Source organism: Habropoda laboriosa, unplaced genomic scaffold (genome assembly GCF_001263275.1).
Source record: "Habropoda laboriosa isolate 0110345459 unplaced genomic scaffold, ASM126327v1 scaffold5, whole genome shotgun sequence".
In the NCBI taxonomy this organism is placed as follows: domain Eukaryota; kingdom Metazoa; phylum Arthropoda; class Insecta; order Hymenoptera; family Apidae; genus Habropoda; species Habropoda laboriosa.
The window spans coordinates 4,320,705-4,337,154 of NW_017100161.1; the positions used below are offsets into that span (position 1 = coordinate 4,320,705).

The 16,450-nt window shown below is 43.3% G+C and overlaps 2 protein-coding genes across 2 annotated transcripts in view; one reads left to right on the top strand and one right to left on the bottom strand.

Moving 5' to 3' along the window:
- The first annotated feature begins 931 nt into the window (after positions 1-931).
- On the top strand, positions 932-7,974 carry LOC108577633 (formin-2-like). Its single transcript, XM_017940812.1, has 9 exons — positions 932-1,425; positions 2,827-3,239; positions 4,559-4,728; positions 4,803-5,961; positions 6,041-6,162; positions 6,308-6,592; positions 6,675-7,212; positions 7,285-7,538; positions 7,742-7,974. Exons 1-9 carry the CDS (start codon positions 932-934, stop codon positions 7,886-7,888), a joined length of 3,582 nt encoding a protein of 1,193 aa, XP_017796301.1. The 3' UTR covers positions 7,889-7,974.
- Positions 7,975-8,893: 919 nt separating this feature from the next.
- LOC108577642 (microtubule-actin cross-linking factor 1) overlaps positions 8,894-16,450 on the bottom strand; it is an 80,315-nt gene continuing 72,758 nt past the window's right edge. Inside the window, exons 33-40 of the mRNA XM_017940823.1 lie at positions 14,717-14,823; positions 12,829-12,991; positions 12,592-12,729; positions 12,314-12,497; positions 11,846-11,908; positions 11,315-11,434; positions 10,794-10,853; positions 8,894-10,131 (exon numbers count right to left, since the gene is read on the bottom strand). Of these exons, the coding sequence (XP_017796312.1) occupies positions 9,969-10,131; positions 10,794-10,853; positions 11,315-11,434; positions 11,846-11,908; positions 12,314-12,497; positions 12,592-12,729; positions 12,829-12,991; positions 14,717-14,823 (998 nt within the window). The 3' untranslated portion in view covers positions 8,894-9,968. The remainder of the gene's footprint in view (positions 10,132-10,793; positions 10,854-11,314; positions 11,435-11,845; positions 11,909-12,313; positions 12,498-12,591; positions 12,730-12,828; positions 12,992-14,716; positions 14,824-16,450) is intronic.

A 16,450-nucleotide genomic window follows, 5' to 3' on the forward strand; every position in this document is an offset into this window, starting at 1 on the left:
ATACGAAGCGAACAGCAACGGATTTACGGTTACTACAATACAAAGTCCGAATGGATTAGCATGTTTACACTAATCCGTTTATACCAGCTGTATTTACGATCTAAGGTTATTGAAGGTGCTGAATGTAACTTCTGTCAGTGTCATTCTTGCCTTATATCATAGTAACCGTAATTTCGATACCATTCACTTCGTATTGCGTATTTTTTTTATGAATTTTTTAACGACGCTTAACCTGTCAACGCCCGAAACATGTTGATTCTTAACCGATCCTACAAACTTGCTATATCTTGGTCCGTACTATACCACATACACAAATTACATATTCATTCCCTCGAGCTGGCTTATCTATCCATGTCAGCAGCAACAACATCAACCAGCCGACAATTGCTCATCGAGTCACGCAGTCTATTACAGGACCACGTAGTCGACCATACACGGTAAACCATCAAATAAATCTCAATTAAATTCACTCACAAAACCTAATCCCAATACTACATCCGTCTCTACAAACCGTAAACGATAAACTAGCTAATTCATCACTGAAACCCTCGAATCTCTTTACAGGCCTCCAAACAATTCACCACTGCATGTCCTTTCCAAATGCAACAAAACACCACAGACTTCCTTACCGACCGTGCACAATAACCCAGCAAAATTCACCTGGAAATCTCCCAACATCTTACCACGATACAACATCCATTCTATCGAACATAAACCAACAGTATAAAGACAGTTCCTTCGAACCAGTGGCCAGGTTGGCATCGTTCCCAATAATCACCGTGGACTTGCGACTGCTCGCGATCGTAGCGGCGTATTCCTCGCGGAGAAGCGTGGCTGGACGCACGTGAACGCGTATCCACGCTCGCGGAGACCGGCGACTGCCATAAAGGAAACGGAGGAGTCGAGCGTATCGACCGCGGTGCACGCCGGGATGGACACTTCGCAGGAAGACGAGGGCGCAGCCGCAGGCTCGCCGCGGTTAACTAGGGCAAAGCTGCGCGACATCGCCCGCGTCTGTGTCAACATATTCAGAGCGTTCCATGTCCGTGACATCGGTGCAGCGTTCACAGCCACAGCCGCAGCCGCACCACCACCAACCACTCCAGCCACCGCCTGTGATCATCGCGGGGCACAGGAAGCGGCAGCAGAGCCACGCGACCCCGACATGGGCAACCTGCAGAGCGACGCAAAAAGGAAGGGAAAGAAGGGAAAAAGTGGTGTCGATGGTACAGCAGCGAGCACACCTGGTTCCATCGCGGATGGACTGGAGAACGCGACTGATACTGGGGACGATGGTGACACAGGCGACGATGCAGAGACACCTGCTAGAAGGATTCAGGCGAAGATTCAAGAAGAGAAGGCCGGGGAGAAACGACAAAAGAGGCAGGCACCTAGGCCACCTGGATCTACCGAGAGAAAGGTCAGGTTTCGGGATGGGATCAATTGGTGCTGTCTTTCAGGTGGAGATTATTGGTACGCCCTATATTAACCTCTACAGGGATACCGACGTATATGTGTACGTTCAGTTTTTTTTTTTTTTTTAAATTCCAATACTTGTGGTAGAAAATATACGAAAGTGAAGTATATTCGATAAGTTTCTTTTAAATTAAAAAAAAATCGTCCCTAATGAGGTTAAGGTGTTTCGGTGTTTCTGTCGCTGGTTTGTGTGTATGCCTTGTGGTGAAGTTCTTGCTTAAACGATATTTCGGTGATTTCATTGTGTATACAGGATGTTTCATGAAAGAGGTATGAGGTTATGGTGGATTGTTTCGTTCGTTTTGAAACACCTTGTACATGGTGATAATACATTACAAACGGAAACAGTGTATTTCAAACGTTATATACAGCGTGACTCGTTATAACATTTCCACATTATTATCTCTCGATCTATTTAAAAAGACAAAGGTAACCTCAAAATTTCAGGGATACCATCGCCCGTAAAATATCCCGCTCGAAACAGAGTAACTTTCATTTAAAAGATATTTTCTCGAATAACGTACAGTTCGCAAAATCATTACGTGGAGAGTTTATATGAATGAACCTACAGTCTTACACGTATCTTTCGTATCATAAAAGAGTCTTATTAATGAAGCTATTAATCTCGCCAGCGTGGAGTAACTCACGCGGTCTGAATGGAAAGTTACATCGGAAACCGATTCACAAGAGAAAACGTGTTAAGATTGGTGGTTGAATGAAAGGAGTAAGGGAATCACGTAAGAGGCTCCACCCCTAGGCAGCATCAATGATTCAACTGAAGTGGGTTTTTACGATCGGAACTTTCAAGCGGCATTTCGGTCGATTGTAAATTTATGATAATTAAGTGAAGGTATGTGAAATTGGTCGATGGTCACATACTGGTATTTTTCCAACTTTTTTTCGAGAGTGTCGATTGAAACTGGTTGCAGTACTGGCGCCACGGTGCAGCCACTCGAGAATGGCACATGTTTAAACGACACGTTTCCTCGTGTTTTATCTTCCCGACAACAGGAAAGCGATATCTCGTACATATACATGTATGGTTAATTGAGAGGTGGCTACGGAACCAGTTTTTTTTTTAATTAGCTCATCACTGTCGCGTTCATGTTATTGATAGGCTCTCTCCTAACCCCGATACTCAAGTGGTTTGGAATTTTAAACTATCGCTTCAATAAATACGTACGATTCGACGTTGATTGTCAGTCATTCTCGAAATTAACGAACAGACACGAACTTCCTTAGATTAACAATTTACAAAAACTTTCGTCGGTGACTGTAGTAATAAATTTCACCGATACATGTACAAACTGAAAAAAACCCACAAAATTTTTATTTCAAATTCGCGCAGTACCATTTTGTACCGGACTCATCGGTGAAGAAATCTCAAGAGCAAGAGAAACCGGAGAAAGAGGATGGATCTGAGAAATCGATAGAAGCGATAGAGCCAACGGAAATAACAGAGAAAAATGTGCCGTCAGGGACGTATCTGGAGCCATTGTCTAGTCAAAACGACAAGCAACAAGAGGTGTTACTGGTCACGGACTCGTGGCGATTAGCCAACAAGTGTATGGTTGTGACGGAGACCTCGATGCCGCCTAGTCAAGAGTCATCCAGCGATAGCGTGTTCACTGATCCGGAAGAATTGGTCGTCGCGGCGGACGTGGCGAAAAAGGAAGCGCCAATGGCGCCGCCGGCGCTTCCGGAGGCGTTCGAGGCCATCAAGAGCCAGGAGGTCGAACGGTCTTCCATGTCGCCGCTGTTCGGTGAGTATACTCTTTTGTATATCTTCTCTCATGGTTGACCTCGATGTACGTGAAACGAGTGAAATGATGTACAGGATGCTCCACAATATGTGCTCCAGTTGAAAAAGTTTTTTTTCTTTTTAAGTTGATCCCAGTGTTGCTCGTTATAAATTTATTATTCGTGGTATTCGAGGAATCAAGGAGATAGTGAAAATGATCTCAGGTATTTCTTATGTTTTAATTACACGAATTTCTATTTTTACTCTTTAGCGACCTACTTTTTGAAAATCACTCTACTTCGAAATTTTTTAATAAGGGTGGTGTGTGAAAACATGGATTATTTTTGAGGAGTTACTCTGCTTCCAATTTTTCTATGAATAATGAACACACGAGAGGAAAGATTGTCTCCAATGTGTGTACTTGTTAGAAACTGAAGTACTACACGACACGTGTAGTATGATATATGGGACCACATATTTTGAAGCACGCTGTGTCATCTCAGCGACGAGGAAACGAGATGTACGTGGGCGCCTGTTGTGAGATGCTCGCGCGAATCACTTTGCAATGATGCAGAGCCGAGATTAATAGATGTCTGTCAACGATAATGGGCCATGATAAGGGTTATCAGGGAGGCGTGTCTACGCCACGTGTCTCGCTCATGTTTTTCGCAGTCGAGTACCGTCCACCGTGCGACGATGCTGCTCTTACACGCTCTCATTTCGCGCGTAAACTTGCCCGCGACCGTGTAAAATATTCATCCTGACACAGATTCAGGCATGTCGTTGGAAACACTAATTATCAAGATGGAGTTTCTTCCGGATTGGTACCGGTTCCAAGGTCGCCACGATGATGCGGAGCATCATGTTTCGGTTATAGGCAGCATCAATGGTCGTACGATTGGCAATTATCTCGAAGCTGTCAGAGGTTAATGCGTTTAGTTATCACGAGACCGTCACCGAATTACTGGAGAACGAAATCAAACGGCGAAGAACACGCGCGTAACGAGTTTCACGATTGAACGTAGAGAGTTTTCCCGTGAAATCGGTGATGCCTTGATCTTAAGTCTGGAAAACACCGAGGATTAGACAAGGTCTGATAAGAGAAGTCCCCGATGCCAGGCAAAAGTTTGAACGGCGCTGAAGCTATAAACGAAGTTGTCATAAGTTGCAGCAGAAACAGGGAGGATTGTACAGGTTCGATGTTTCTTTGGTTCGTCGAGTTTTGCTTGATTTCGAAACACGAATAATAGGGTGAGAACGCGTAGAAGAGAAACGAGAAGAGGATGGCGAGGGTATAACCGGTGTGTTTTAAAAAGTGTGTACGTTTTTTTATTGTTGCAGAACGAAGAATTGTTAGAACGTTGATAGCTGCACTGCCGGAACAGCTCAAGTCGATACTGACGGAAGTTGAGGTTGAACAGTTCGCGTCTAGAATCTATTCTAGATTGGTGTCTGATGGTATTATCGGTTCGATCACTATTGACAGTGCTACACAGAATAAAGAGTCCATAGTAAGACGAATTGTTCACGGTTATTTGAAGTTGTCGTCGCGACTAGATGAGACAAAGTGTGCGTCTTCTTCCAGGAAGATCACTCTGAATGCAGAGACACTCCATCTATATCGGTTAGTTTAACTTCGGAAGGGGTTGTTTCCGGCAAAGACAGACGAGACTCGGAGAAAGAATCGCTCAAGAAGGAGGTAGAACGTCTTCGAGAGCTCGCGAAAAATGCGGACAAGGCGACTCAAGGTAAATCCACGCAAACGTCCCCCACAGGCCTACTTCCGGAGGGAAGTTCCGACGACTCCTCGAAAGGAAGGAGTTCAAGCTCGCTTTTCGAGAGGCCTGTCACTCAGGATGCCTCTCAAGATCAGTCGACAGGCGTCACTACTTCCACGTCATCCAGGAGTAGCGTCAAGGACGCAAAAGTCACCGGAAACGACGCGATCGTTACACTGCCACCATGTTCTACAACGGCACAGACACTTTTGTCTCAACGAAGTATAACTTCGTTGTCATCGGTGCCACCACCTCCACCACCTCCTCCAATGCCACCTCCGATCTTACAACCTATGACAGATGAAATTCACGGAGCACCACCTGCTCCTCCGCCTCCAGCGCCTCCACCATCTCCAGCACCGTCAGTAGCAAAATTTGCAGCGTCTATACCACCTCCGCCACCGCCACCACCTCCACCACCATCTCTATCCTCGTCACAGACATCTCTAATCGGTTCCATACCTCCACCGCCTCCGCCATCGCGACCTCCACCTTCACCTATGTCATCGTCTTCTTCTGTTAGCGGAATTAGCGGTCCTCCAATTCCGCCACCGCCACCACCACCACCTCCTCCACCTTCGTCTGCGTCTTGGATGAGCTCAGTGTCGAGTGGACCACCGCCTCCACCACCTCCTCCGCCACCACCAACGCCTCTATCCGGCGGAATACCACCACCTCCACCTCCTCCACTACCTTCGACGCTCCTACCCACTGGAATACCTACACCACCACCTCCACCGCCGCCTATGGGCAGCATACCATGTGGTCCACCACCTCCGCCACCACCGCTTCCTATGCCAGGCATTCCAGGTGCTCCACCCCCTCCTCCGCCTCCTCCGCCGATTGGAAAACCTGGTGGACCTCCTCCACCACCACCGCCGCCAGGAGGAACCCAGGGACCACCACCAGGACCTTGTCCTTTACCTGCACCTCCTGTAGGAGGTTGGAACCCAGCTAGCAGAGCGTGTGAGTAACAGAACAGGACTTGTCACACTACCCTTTTGTCATTTTCTCCATAATTAGAGTGTTCTTCTTGCTCGTTTAGGTATGAGGAAGGAAGCTCTTTGTCCCGAGGTTCCTATGAAGCCTCTTTACTGGACCAGGATTTTGGTACCTGTGGTGCCAACAGAGCGTGGTTCCGTCGACGTTTCAGATTCAGTCGCACAGGTAATATTGTAGGGTGAAATTATCGTGTAATTTGTAATTTTGTCCCTCGGTTATGAAGGGCTAACACAAATGAAAAATTATAGTTGGTACAAAGATCTGTGGTTTGGTAGTATCAACTTGAAATTATTAAGAGTAATTTTAGCAGGTTCCACTATGGGCGGAGCTCGAGGAAGAGACAAACCTGGACATGAAAGAGTTCACCGGTCTGTTTTCTCGTCAAGTGACCGCGAGAAAGCCGGTCAAAAAAGCGGACGAGGCTTCAAAACCATCTAAACTACAGCCAGCCAAGATCCTCGACTCGAAACGTTCGAAAACTGTGGGCATTCTGGAGAAGAGTTTGCACGTGGACTTCTGTGAGGTGGAGAACGCTGTTTACAATTTGGACACCAGTGTGGTTAGCTTGGAAGCGTTACAACAGATATACGAAGTTGTAAGTGGTTAAAAAAACCATAGAATGAATCAATTTTAAAGAATTTAGATGATAATTATATTTTTTACTTAATTATTCACAGAGGCCGACGCAGAAGGAACTGGAAGACATAAAAGCCTTCGAAGAATCGAGCCCCGAAATGCCCCTGGATCGACCAGAAGTTTTCCTCAAGAAACTCTCCAGTATAAATCACTTTTCAGAGAGGATAGCGTGTTTGATGTTTCAAGCCGAGTTCCAAGACGCGATCTCCTCGTATTCGTCGAAATTAACGAATTTAAGAACCACCTGTGACTTCCTGCGTAACTCTAGTTCCTTGAAAAAAGTCATGGCGCTTATTCTTACACTTGGTAACTATATGAATGGCGGAAATAGGACACGGGGACAGGCGGATGGATTTGGTTTAGAGATTCTGAGTAAATTGAGAGACGTGAAATCGAACGTACCAGGAATTACGTTGCTACATTACGTCGTTAGAGCGAGATTAGATCAAGAGAAGGGTCATAATTTCGAAGAACCTCTGCCATTGCCAGTTCCTGAACCAGCGGATATCGAGGCAGCCTCGACGATTAATTTTGAGAATCTCTCCGGCGAATTGGAGAGGTTAGAAAAGGAACTACAAGGTGATTTTCTTTTTTTTAATTTCATATGTCAATGACGTTACCCTTTCCTTCTTTTCTAATTCAATTTTACAGCATGCACTTTGAAATGCAACACCGTAGTGGAGGCAGATCCTGAATCGTCAGCACCATTCAAAGATAAAATGGACTCGTTCTTCCGTGAGGCTGCAGCAGAATTAGTGAACGAACAGGAAGCCTTACTCGAGGCGAAAAACAAATTCAAGGCTGTGATGCAATTCTATCAGTACACGCCGAAAGGAAGAAACCTAGATGCGGCTGATCCTAAAGACTTCTTCGTCCTTTGGCTGAGCTTTTGCCAGGATTTTAAAGTACGCGATTCGCCATATATTGAAACACATTGTCAATCAATCGAGAGACCACATCATTTCGCAAAATTTGTCAAATAATTAAACATTCTTCAATTTTATATCATTCATTTTCTAATTATTCTATAGAAATCTTATTCGTTCGGTGGGCAATGTGTTGATAATCCTTGTTATTTATTAATGTATTCATATACCTGATCTCGCAGGATATCTGGAAGAAAGAGCAACAAAGAATAAGAAAGGAACGAATGGAGGAGATGCGAAAGAAATACCAAAGTAAAAACAAGGTGGAAAAATTGAAACTAAGCGCCACGGGATTGAAAGCACGGCTTCAGAAACTCTCACGCAAGTAGTGATTTTAGGTACACAGATCGGTCGGTTCGTGCGTTTACAACGAATCGAATTTAGTTGTTACTGGTCTTCGAGCGAGGATAATGATTACGGCTGTCGCGAGAACGAAGAGACAGCTCTTGGATCGATCGTCCGTTCCGTTCGATCCGTCCCAACTCTTTTGCGGCACTAATTTCGTCGAGTCTAACGTGGTAACGATTACTATCGCGTAGATACGGTTCGTTCGTATGAATCTGTTAATTATTGTACATAGTCATGTTGTTAAGTTTGCGTCTGATTTGTAAGTACGATTGTTCCGCGATGAAGATTTCGATGATTATACAATAATAAACGATACTTTTTACAAGAATCAACCTCGTTCTCCCTTTTCTGAGCATGCAGAACCTCTTCCTCTTTTAAATGTAGAAATAATCACGAAAGGGAAATAATTATTTTAACTCCCATGATTACTTTTTTTTTTTTTGGTGTCAAATGCGTGTGCGTTTGCGTATATTTTTTTTCCACTGCAATTAGTAGCGACGATACAGAACCTTCAAGTAAAGCGAAAACAGAGATTAACATTTAAGAATAGTTAATAGATTAATCGCATCATCGTACGAATCGTGCTATCGCGCGTTAAGTATCGCATCCTAAAACGTAAAAAAGAAGAAAGAGAGATAGATATAGATACAGAAAGAAGGACAGACAGACAGAGAAACGCTCGGAAAAAATGCCTTTCTGTAAAATATAGATTCGTCGTTTACAAAGCCCCCAATGGGTTATAATAATAAACCTGGTTAAATTTGCCGTTCTTTTTTTTTATCTTTCTTGCATTTCTTGGACGTAAGCGGCTGTATATTTCGACGTGGTATAATGAATGCGTTCTACGACGTCTGTAGGGCCCTTCCGGTTCATCCGTGGCGTCGGTTCGCTTCGGCAGGCAGGTACGAGTCGCGCGGAAGCGATTTACGGCGATAGACCTAAGGCAATCGTTTGCGTGTAGCGTAATTTGTGTCTTTTTTTTTTTTCTTCATTAGGAAACTGTCTTATTCGCGGAGTGGTTCCCGGCGCGATACCGACCCGGAGAAATCGAGCAATATGTACATAAATACGTAACCTCTTTTCTTCCTCAATTACTAAACGCTTCAACAATAATCCGTCATGTTTCTTTCATCACTGTTTCCGTTAGGTTTTTGTTGCTCTTTCCGTAGGGCCCCTTTCTATCAACAAACAAGACAGACGGACAGAGAGAGAGAGAAAGAGAAAAAATAAGAAGAGAAAGAAAACTGATTGAAGGTAACGGAACAACGAAATAGAAAATAGATCGATCGACATTTATATATACGTATATAAAGTCAGCGACGCGGGATCAAGCGTACGCCGTATCGTCGAATTCCATGATTCGTGAATACGCATACACCGCGGCGACATAGAGAATGTCTTTCTCTTTTTCTCCTCGAAACGTTCTTTTCCTCTTTTTCTCCACCGTACCTTTTTTTTGTATTTCAATTTTACTCGTGTTACGACCGGTAAAAACCTAGTCCCTACGGATAACGTAAAATTACAATTACGTTAATAATAATCGTTATCGCTAATCCTCGGTAAAGAAACTTATTACGAAACGGTTAATCGGTACACCTCGATTTACAACCGCGACCCAGTTTCACGGATAATTTCTCTTTTGGATCGCTTTGCAACGGCGTCCATTTCACTTCTCCCCGCGCCTGTATGCATTATGTTTTATTTATCATTCTTTTTTTTTTGTTTAGTTTCCTTTTTTACAAAATATCTCAATAGTGTTAAGCTCTTTCACTCGATTCGGACGTCCCCGAGAGATGCGGCTTCTCTATGCTCCGACGGTTAATCGAAAACCGTGATTAATAAATTATTCGTGTAAATCTCGAGGCAGCGAAAGCTAGCTACGACACGGAGAAATTTTCTCTCAGGTGGCGGCCTCGCATTCGAATCGTTATTACATATATTAGAATAACCTAAGCGTCGCGCGTCGACGTCCCGTCGATTCGATATCATCGACGATCACGTAGAGGAATTTTTTCTTCGAGTTTAGTTTGGCCTTCTGGTGACTACTATGTTGTTTCTCCACTATAATCGGAACGGTGCCCGTTGGTCGATCGGCGTCGGTTTGCCTTTTCGCTGGCTGCTCGGTGTCGTCGACACGGATGTGTCCGATGCGCCTGACGGTTTTCTCGACAGCTTCAGAGATGGCGGCAGTGGCGTGCTCGATCCGCTGGACGGTGTCCTTGTTCTATGGATAATTAGCACGAAGTGTTAGAACGAATTTTTTATGCTGTACACCGTTGGCAGAAAGTTTCCGACCAAAATAAAAGCGGATCTTAGGGATGTTGGAGTATTTGGACGAATTGCTGTAAAAATCCTTTGTTTTCAGTGATAAAATAGGACTTCCAGTTTCAAAACTTTAGAAGATTGCTGAACTGATGAAAATCAAGCTTTGAAGTATCTGGTTGAACGTGATGAGTGCTTCAGAGGTGTAAGAAGCCATGTTAAAATATGACAGTGGATGTATTTGCTGAAGTTTAAGGAAATAAAGAAAAAGAAAACAATGTACTCGTTAACATAATCAAAACTCCATTGACTTCACATGGAATTCATGTAGATCAGTTAGAATACTCAGCATTTTCATGCATAGAAAGTGATCGTAAACTTTCTGCCGCCATCAGTGTACTGTCGAACACGATCGATTCGTCAATGAGGATCGTTTTGCAATGATCGATCACGCGAATGAAAATACGCAGCCTGGTCGATCGGGTGCGTATTGATTAACCAGTACACAGTCCGTCTGGGTTCTTTCAGTACGGTACGCGTGATCACAACGACACAAGCGATAAAAAAAACCATAAAGAGTACAACCGAGTGTATACAACCGAGTCAGACCGAAACGATGATTACCTAGCTTGCTTAACGGCCGACGAGGTGTTAGTTGCTGAATTTGTACACATCGAGCTGCTCCTATAAGTGTTAGAAAAAAGACAGGACACTGGATTATTAGTAGGTTCGCAAGCGGTGCACGGTTAGACGGCCGTTAATGGGGCGAATACTGCAAATCAAAAACGCTAAATGCGATAATACTGAAGTCAAATCCATGAAAATTAACACACTTACGATCGTTACGAGTGATAATTTTCATCGTTACGTAATCGTTCATCGTCAATTACGGATGCCTCAGATGAACGAGTACATAGAAACGTGGCTTTGAAAGGGAATCAACATTAAAGCAAATTAACGAGAAAATTAATGTTGTGTGAAATTGTTAAAAAAAAAAACAAAAAGCACAAAGGACAAAAACGGAAGGGGAGACGAAAAAAAAGAGAAATCACTCCGGTAAATACATGCAAACGGAACACGATGCAGAAAAGTAAAGTAGAAGCGAGGCAAATCGGTGTTAAGTGCGGGAAAGTATTCGGCCATACCCGGTAGAATCGGTAGAAACCGTCGAGTGGTTGCTTTGCGTAGAATGAGTGGAAATATTGCTGGTCGTCGATTGTGGGGATTTAATATCCGTACCCACGTACACGGGGATCCTCGAGCGGCTAAATCATCACCATTGAATCAGGTTAATCAATCGACATACAGATACCTATATCTCTGTGCCTCATTCTCTATGACCCTTTCAAACATTTCCCCCTCCCCTTTTCTTTTTCTTTAATCAACCACGAATCCAAAGCACGATTAACTGAAGTTTCGCGAACCGAAAGCTCAACAGAAAAGAAAAGAGAAAAACAAGGGAACGTAAGAATAATGAAACACCTGCACCCACTGGCCGCGAGTATTGTGGCTAAATGGAAAATGTGAATTTTGAAAAGCTGTTAGAATGTTCCAGAGAGCAAGTTGCACCGTGTGATTCCGCCATGATACGCTATTATGAGTCGTGATTAAAAAACCAAGCTAAAGCCAATTTTTTTTTTTTTTTTTAACGGTCGGAGTCGATAATTTTAGTTTACCTGATCGGTGTGCCGACACCAGTCAGGGTTGGAATGCTCGAAGCTCTATGGATTGTGCCAAACCTAAAAAAATGTTATTAACCAAATTTATGTTAATCTTCGTTAACTGACACGTGAGTAAACGGTACGGTTAATACAGGCGTTGCTTCTAATGTCGCGATTATACTCTTCTCCAAATTCTTCGTTGAAACCCGAGTAACAAAAGAGAAACAAAATGGTAAGGTAACAAAATGCCGGGGGATAATGAGAAACAACGTTCAACATCATTCCAAGATCATAGGTTGTACGAGATGCGAGATAACGTCACGATACCATCACGATCTGTCGTTAATGTCTCTCTACCACGAATTGACGATGCGATAAAATCATCTAGATTCGACAAGATGCGAGTTAGTTGGTCGTAGGTAATATCCATGTCTCTTTTGTCTCAGATGAACACACGATGGGACACGTAATGAAGTTACGAACCTAGCTGGAACACCACTGGCAGGACTAACTAATCCAGTGGGTGTTCGTGGTCGTGAACTCGAACCGTTCACAGGTGTTAGTAAACGCTTTCCGGAGACGCTGTTGTGCCTGCTAGATGTAGGAGTGTTTCCTGTGGTGCTCACTGCTGTTCTTCGTGGAATTCTGCTCATATTGGTCGAATCGTCTGTAATTTGTTATAGAAAAAAAAAAATGAAATAAAAAACAAATATTTACATACATTACTTATAATTTTTTTTTATATTTTTCCAGATTATTACCAGTGCTATCTAACGACTGTGTGGAACCATAGCGACTCGGTGGCTTGCTACCTTGCCTAGAAGCAGGCCTACTACCTGGTCTACTGGTCGGTCTGGACGTTGGTCTTGACGCTGGTCTACTTGATGGACGACTACCGCCTATATAAAAATTTTAATAAAAAAATATTTAGTATTTGATAAATCAATAATAAGCTTTTCAAATTAAATAGAAAATTAACGTTTCGTAGATTTATTCACCTGGAGTCATAGTGCTCCTATAAGGAGTGCTCGTTTTCCTGGCAGTGCCGATCTTGAAGCAACTCTCGTTATCGCTCAGACTATCAGGCGTGCCGGCACTCAACGATGAGCGCGAGGCCCTCGATTGTCCCATGGGAACGCTCCGAGCGCTGCGTTCCCTCACCTACGCGACAGAAAGCTCAGCTCGGGTAAACGGAAACGAAAGAAAATTGGGGAAAAAAACACGTCGTTCTACCAGAGGAGCGAGTGTACACGCGGTAGAAACAGAGAGGCAAACAAACAGATAGACAAACAGCGAGGAATTTCTCGTTGAAATTTGTCGACGCGCGAGTGCGGCGCGTCGATGTTGTTAGTTCGTGGAGTTACTCGAACGAATCTTGAATTAGAAAGAGATAGGGAAATCTCTTCGAATTTTTTTTACCCATTGAAAATTTCCTTCTAATTCACGATTTTGATCGATGACATCGCGTGTACAAAGTTGATAATCTCGCGGTGCTGCTCGGTCGTTCGTTTACAACCTTTCAACGCCACCGTTGCGAACTAGAAACCGATCGATCGATCGATCGAAGGAAGAGTATATAGAAAATAAAACAAAAAAACCAGAGAGAGAGAGAGAGAAAGAGAGAGAGACCACCGTGGTAGTTCGATAAATAGAGAGAGTGATTTTTACGTCTAACGAAAAAACAAGATCCATGCAAACTTACCAGAGGAAGTTGGGACAGATAGAGTAGCTTATGGTGATTCGAAGTATCTCCGATCAACGCCACTATGCACGCACCAATACAGCAATACAGGAGATCGTTATGCACAGTATATCGATACAGTAGTTTTCACCGTATCCGCGACGCGCGAATTCGCGAGCAAAAATTCATTCTGTGAACGCTCGACGTCCTCGACCAATCGAATCTCAAACGAATCTTTCCAATCGACTAAATTATACATATTTTTTTCATTTTCTCTCGAATCGATCGAGGACATCGATCGTACAGAACAAAAGCTGGAAGAGATCCCGGTTCGTTCTACGGGGGAGGGGAGATCGATCCAGAGGCATCCAATCGAAATAATGTCGGCAAATCAGGCTGACGAACGTGAAAATGAAACGTAATAATAAACCCCGGGGAAACTCTATTGCTGCGAAACTTAAAACGAGATTGAACGGTTTACACACGTGTATTCAATACATGCGCTGCTCTTCTTTCACGAATATCGTAATCGCGTTAATCGACGTATTTATTCAATATCGTGATAATAAATGAAACGTCGAGAGAGAGAGAGAAAGCTAAGGCTACCAATTTTCTACCGCATGCATGTATGATTCTCGTAAAAGCTGCGATATATGCCATAGACTATTATCAATCGCGCTCGTCTACGCGATTATATCATCGAATATAACGATATTGCTGGGGATGCTGAGGGCAGCGACAGCGACAGCAGCAGCGCAAATTTATAAATTAAAAAAGAAATAGAAAGTAAGAGAGATTAAGAATTTGGTGGTGGGGATCGCGAGATCGGTTACTTCAGATATATATGTGTATATATTATGTACATATTATTATTTTGGGCGTTGAAATCGTGAACAACAGAGGCGGTTGTTCCCTTTGGTCGTCATATTGTACCGGGGAACTGAAAAGCGCACTCGAGGAAGACATATCACTCAAACATAAAACTTGAAATGAAAAAAGAAGAGAAACAAAAACCGCTGATAGAAAATCGATAGAGAAAAACAAAACAAAAAGTAAAGATAACATTTTATAAGAGACAGATATTAATTATTATTAGATATATATATATATTAATTATTATAAGTAGATATTTGGGTATAAACCGTGTCTCACACACCATTGACAGCAGAAATTATAGAGTAGACAGAGTTTTGTTTCTTATTTACCCAATGATAAGAGGGGGCGTGCATGTGGAGGGGATACGAGCACGGGAGGTCCTCCTTTTGCCTCAAACTCTCAAAAATCGGCGTCAGCTGGTTCATAAACTCCTCCGCTACACCATAAACGAAAAGGTTTAGGAATACACCGGTCGTAATTTGCGGTGAGAACACCGTTTTTTCTTTTCTCTCGTTTGTCCGCCTGATCGAGCGAACTTCATCACAGACCTTTCGACCGATATTCCATTCAAATTTTTGTTACAATCAATTTGCTCGTTTAACTGTTCTCAATTGAGAACATTCTCCTCGGTCGAAAGATCCATACGTTCGTCTCGTCGTGTGGACAGACCAAATCGAACGTCGAGGAGACTACAAAACTTGTACAGACTCGTACAAAATACAGAGAGATAGATTAGAGAGAGAGAGAGAGAGAAAAAATAGAAAAAAAAGAAAGAAAATAGAGAAGTAGAGTCTCGTGAAATCGCATCTCCTGAGGTGAGGTACTCTCTATTCCCTCTTGGCGGAAACAGCCGCCAAGGACTGTCTCGATTCACGGTACGACCCGTAGTTGATCCCGAATTCGAAGGCGCATCAGCGTGGCTAGGGGCTAATTAGGAATATTTTCTCTTTTCTTCTTTTGGGTTGGTATTAACCCAAAGGAATTTTAAGGTCGATGGAATCTTTCGATATGAACTTGGAAAAGGAATGACTGAAGCGACTACCTCGAAGGTGCGTGGCTGGACTAGGTAGCTCTATGTGCGACGGCTGCTACCATTTTTAAAGCTGTCATGCTTTTTTTTCATGCTGGGATATATAAAAAAAAAAGGTATAAATCCAAGAGGATGATAAAAATAGTCCCTGATTTTGACTGTCAGGTAGTTTGTACTTACCTAAGTAATACAAGATTGGACGACGATTCGAACGAGGCTAAGGCGAAAAGACGAGAGAAAGAAAGGGGACTAAAGGATCAAGCAAAGACGAAGTAGAATACAGAGAAAGAGATACAAGGAAATGATCATTCTATGCGTGCAACGTTGCGATCGATATCGAACCAAGGAACACTCCGCAACGTCATTCCCCCAATGAAGCATCGATCGGCTTTCAACGAACGATCCAGCGGTCCAGTATTTGCACTCGTTTCTCGTCTCGCGGGGAGACAAGGCGCGACTCGATGGAGCGATAGAGATATACGAGAGTATTAAGACTCGTTCGCATGACTACACGATATTCCAATACACCAGTGACAAAGTAATTCGTTGTAAAATATCAACGTATCTTTCAAAGTAAAAATACTTTTCTCCGCGTGAAAATCAGTCGTTGGTTCAACACTTGCGTATAGATTCTCGTCTACTCATGCGAATAGGCCCTTAAGGTTCCCTCATAAATCTGAATCATGACTACAAAAATTCGTCAAAATTAAAGTATCTTCAAGATTGTACTTTAATTCGAAGATGTAAGAATCGTGATTTAAATAAGATTTATGGGGGAACGAGAAGATTGGTGACACACACGTTACCTTGGTGATGGGTCCGGCATTCGCGGATGAGATTGGCGTACGTTGCAGCGTCGAGGTTGGGCTTGGCTTCGATCTGAACGCCGTCATAGTCTGGCTGACACCGTCCGCCAATATGAATTGCTCTCGCAGCTCGATATTCGTTCTTCCCTTGGCTACAGTGTGTTGCGTGCACGCAAGTTAGAAGGAAGGCGTTACAGGACATGTATGCCGGGTATTGAAAGAAATGG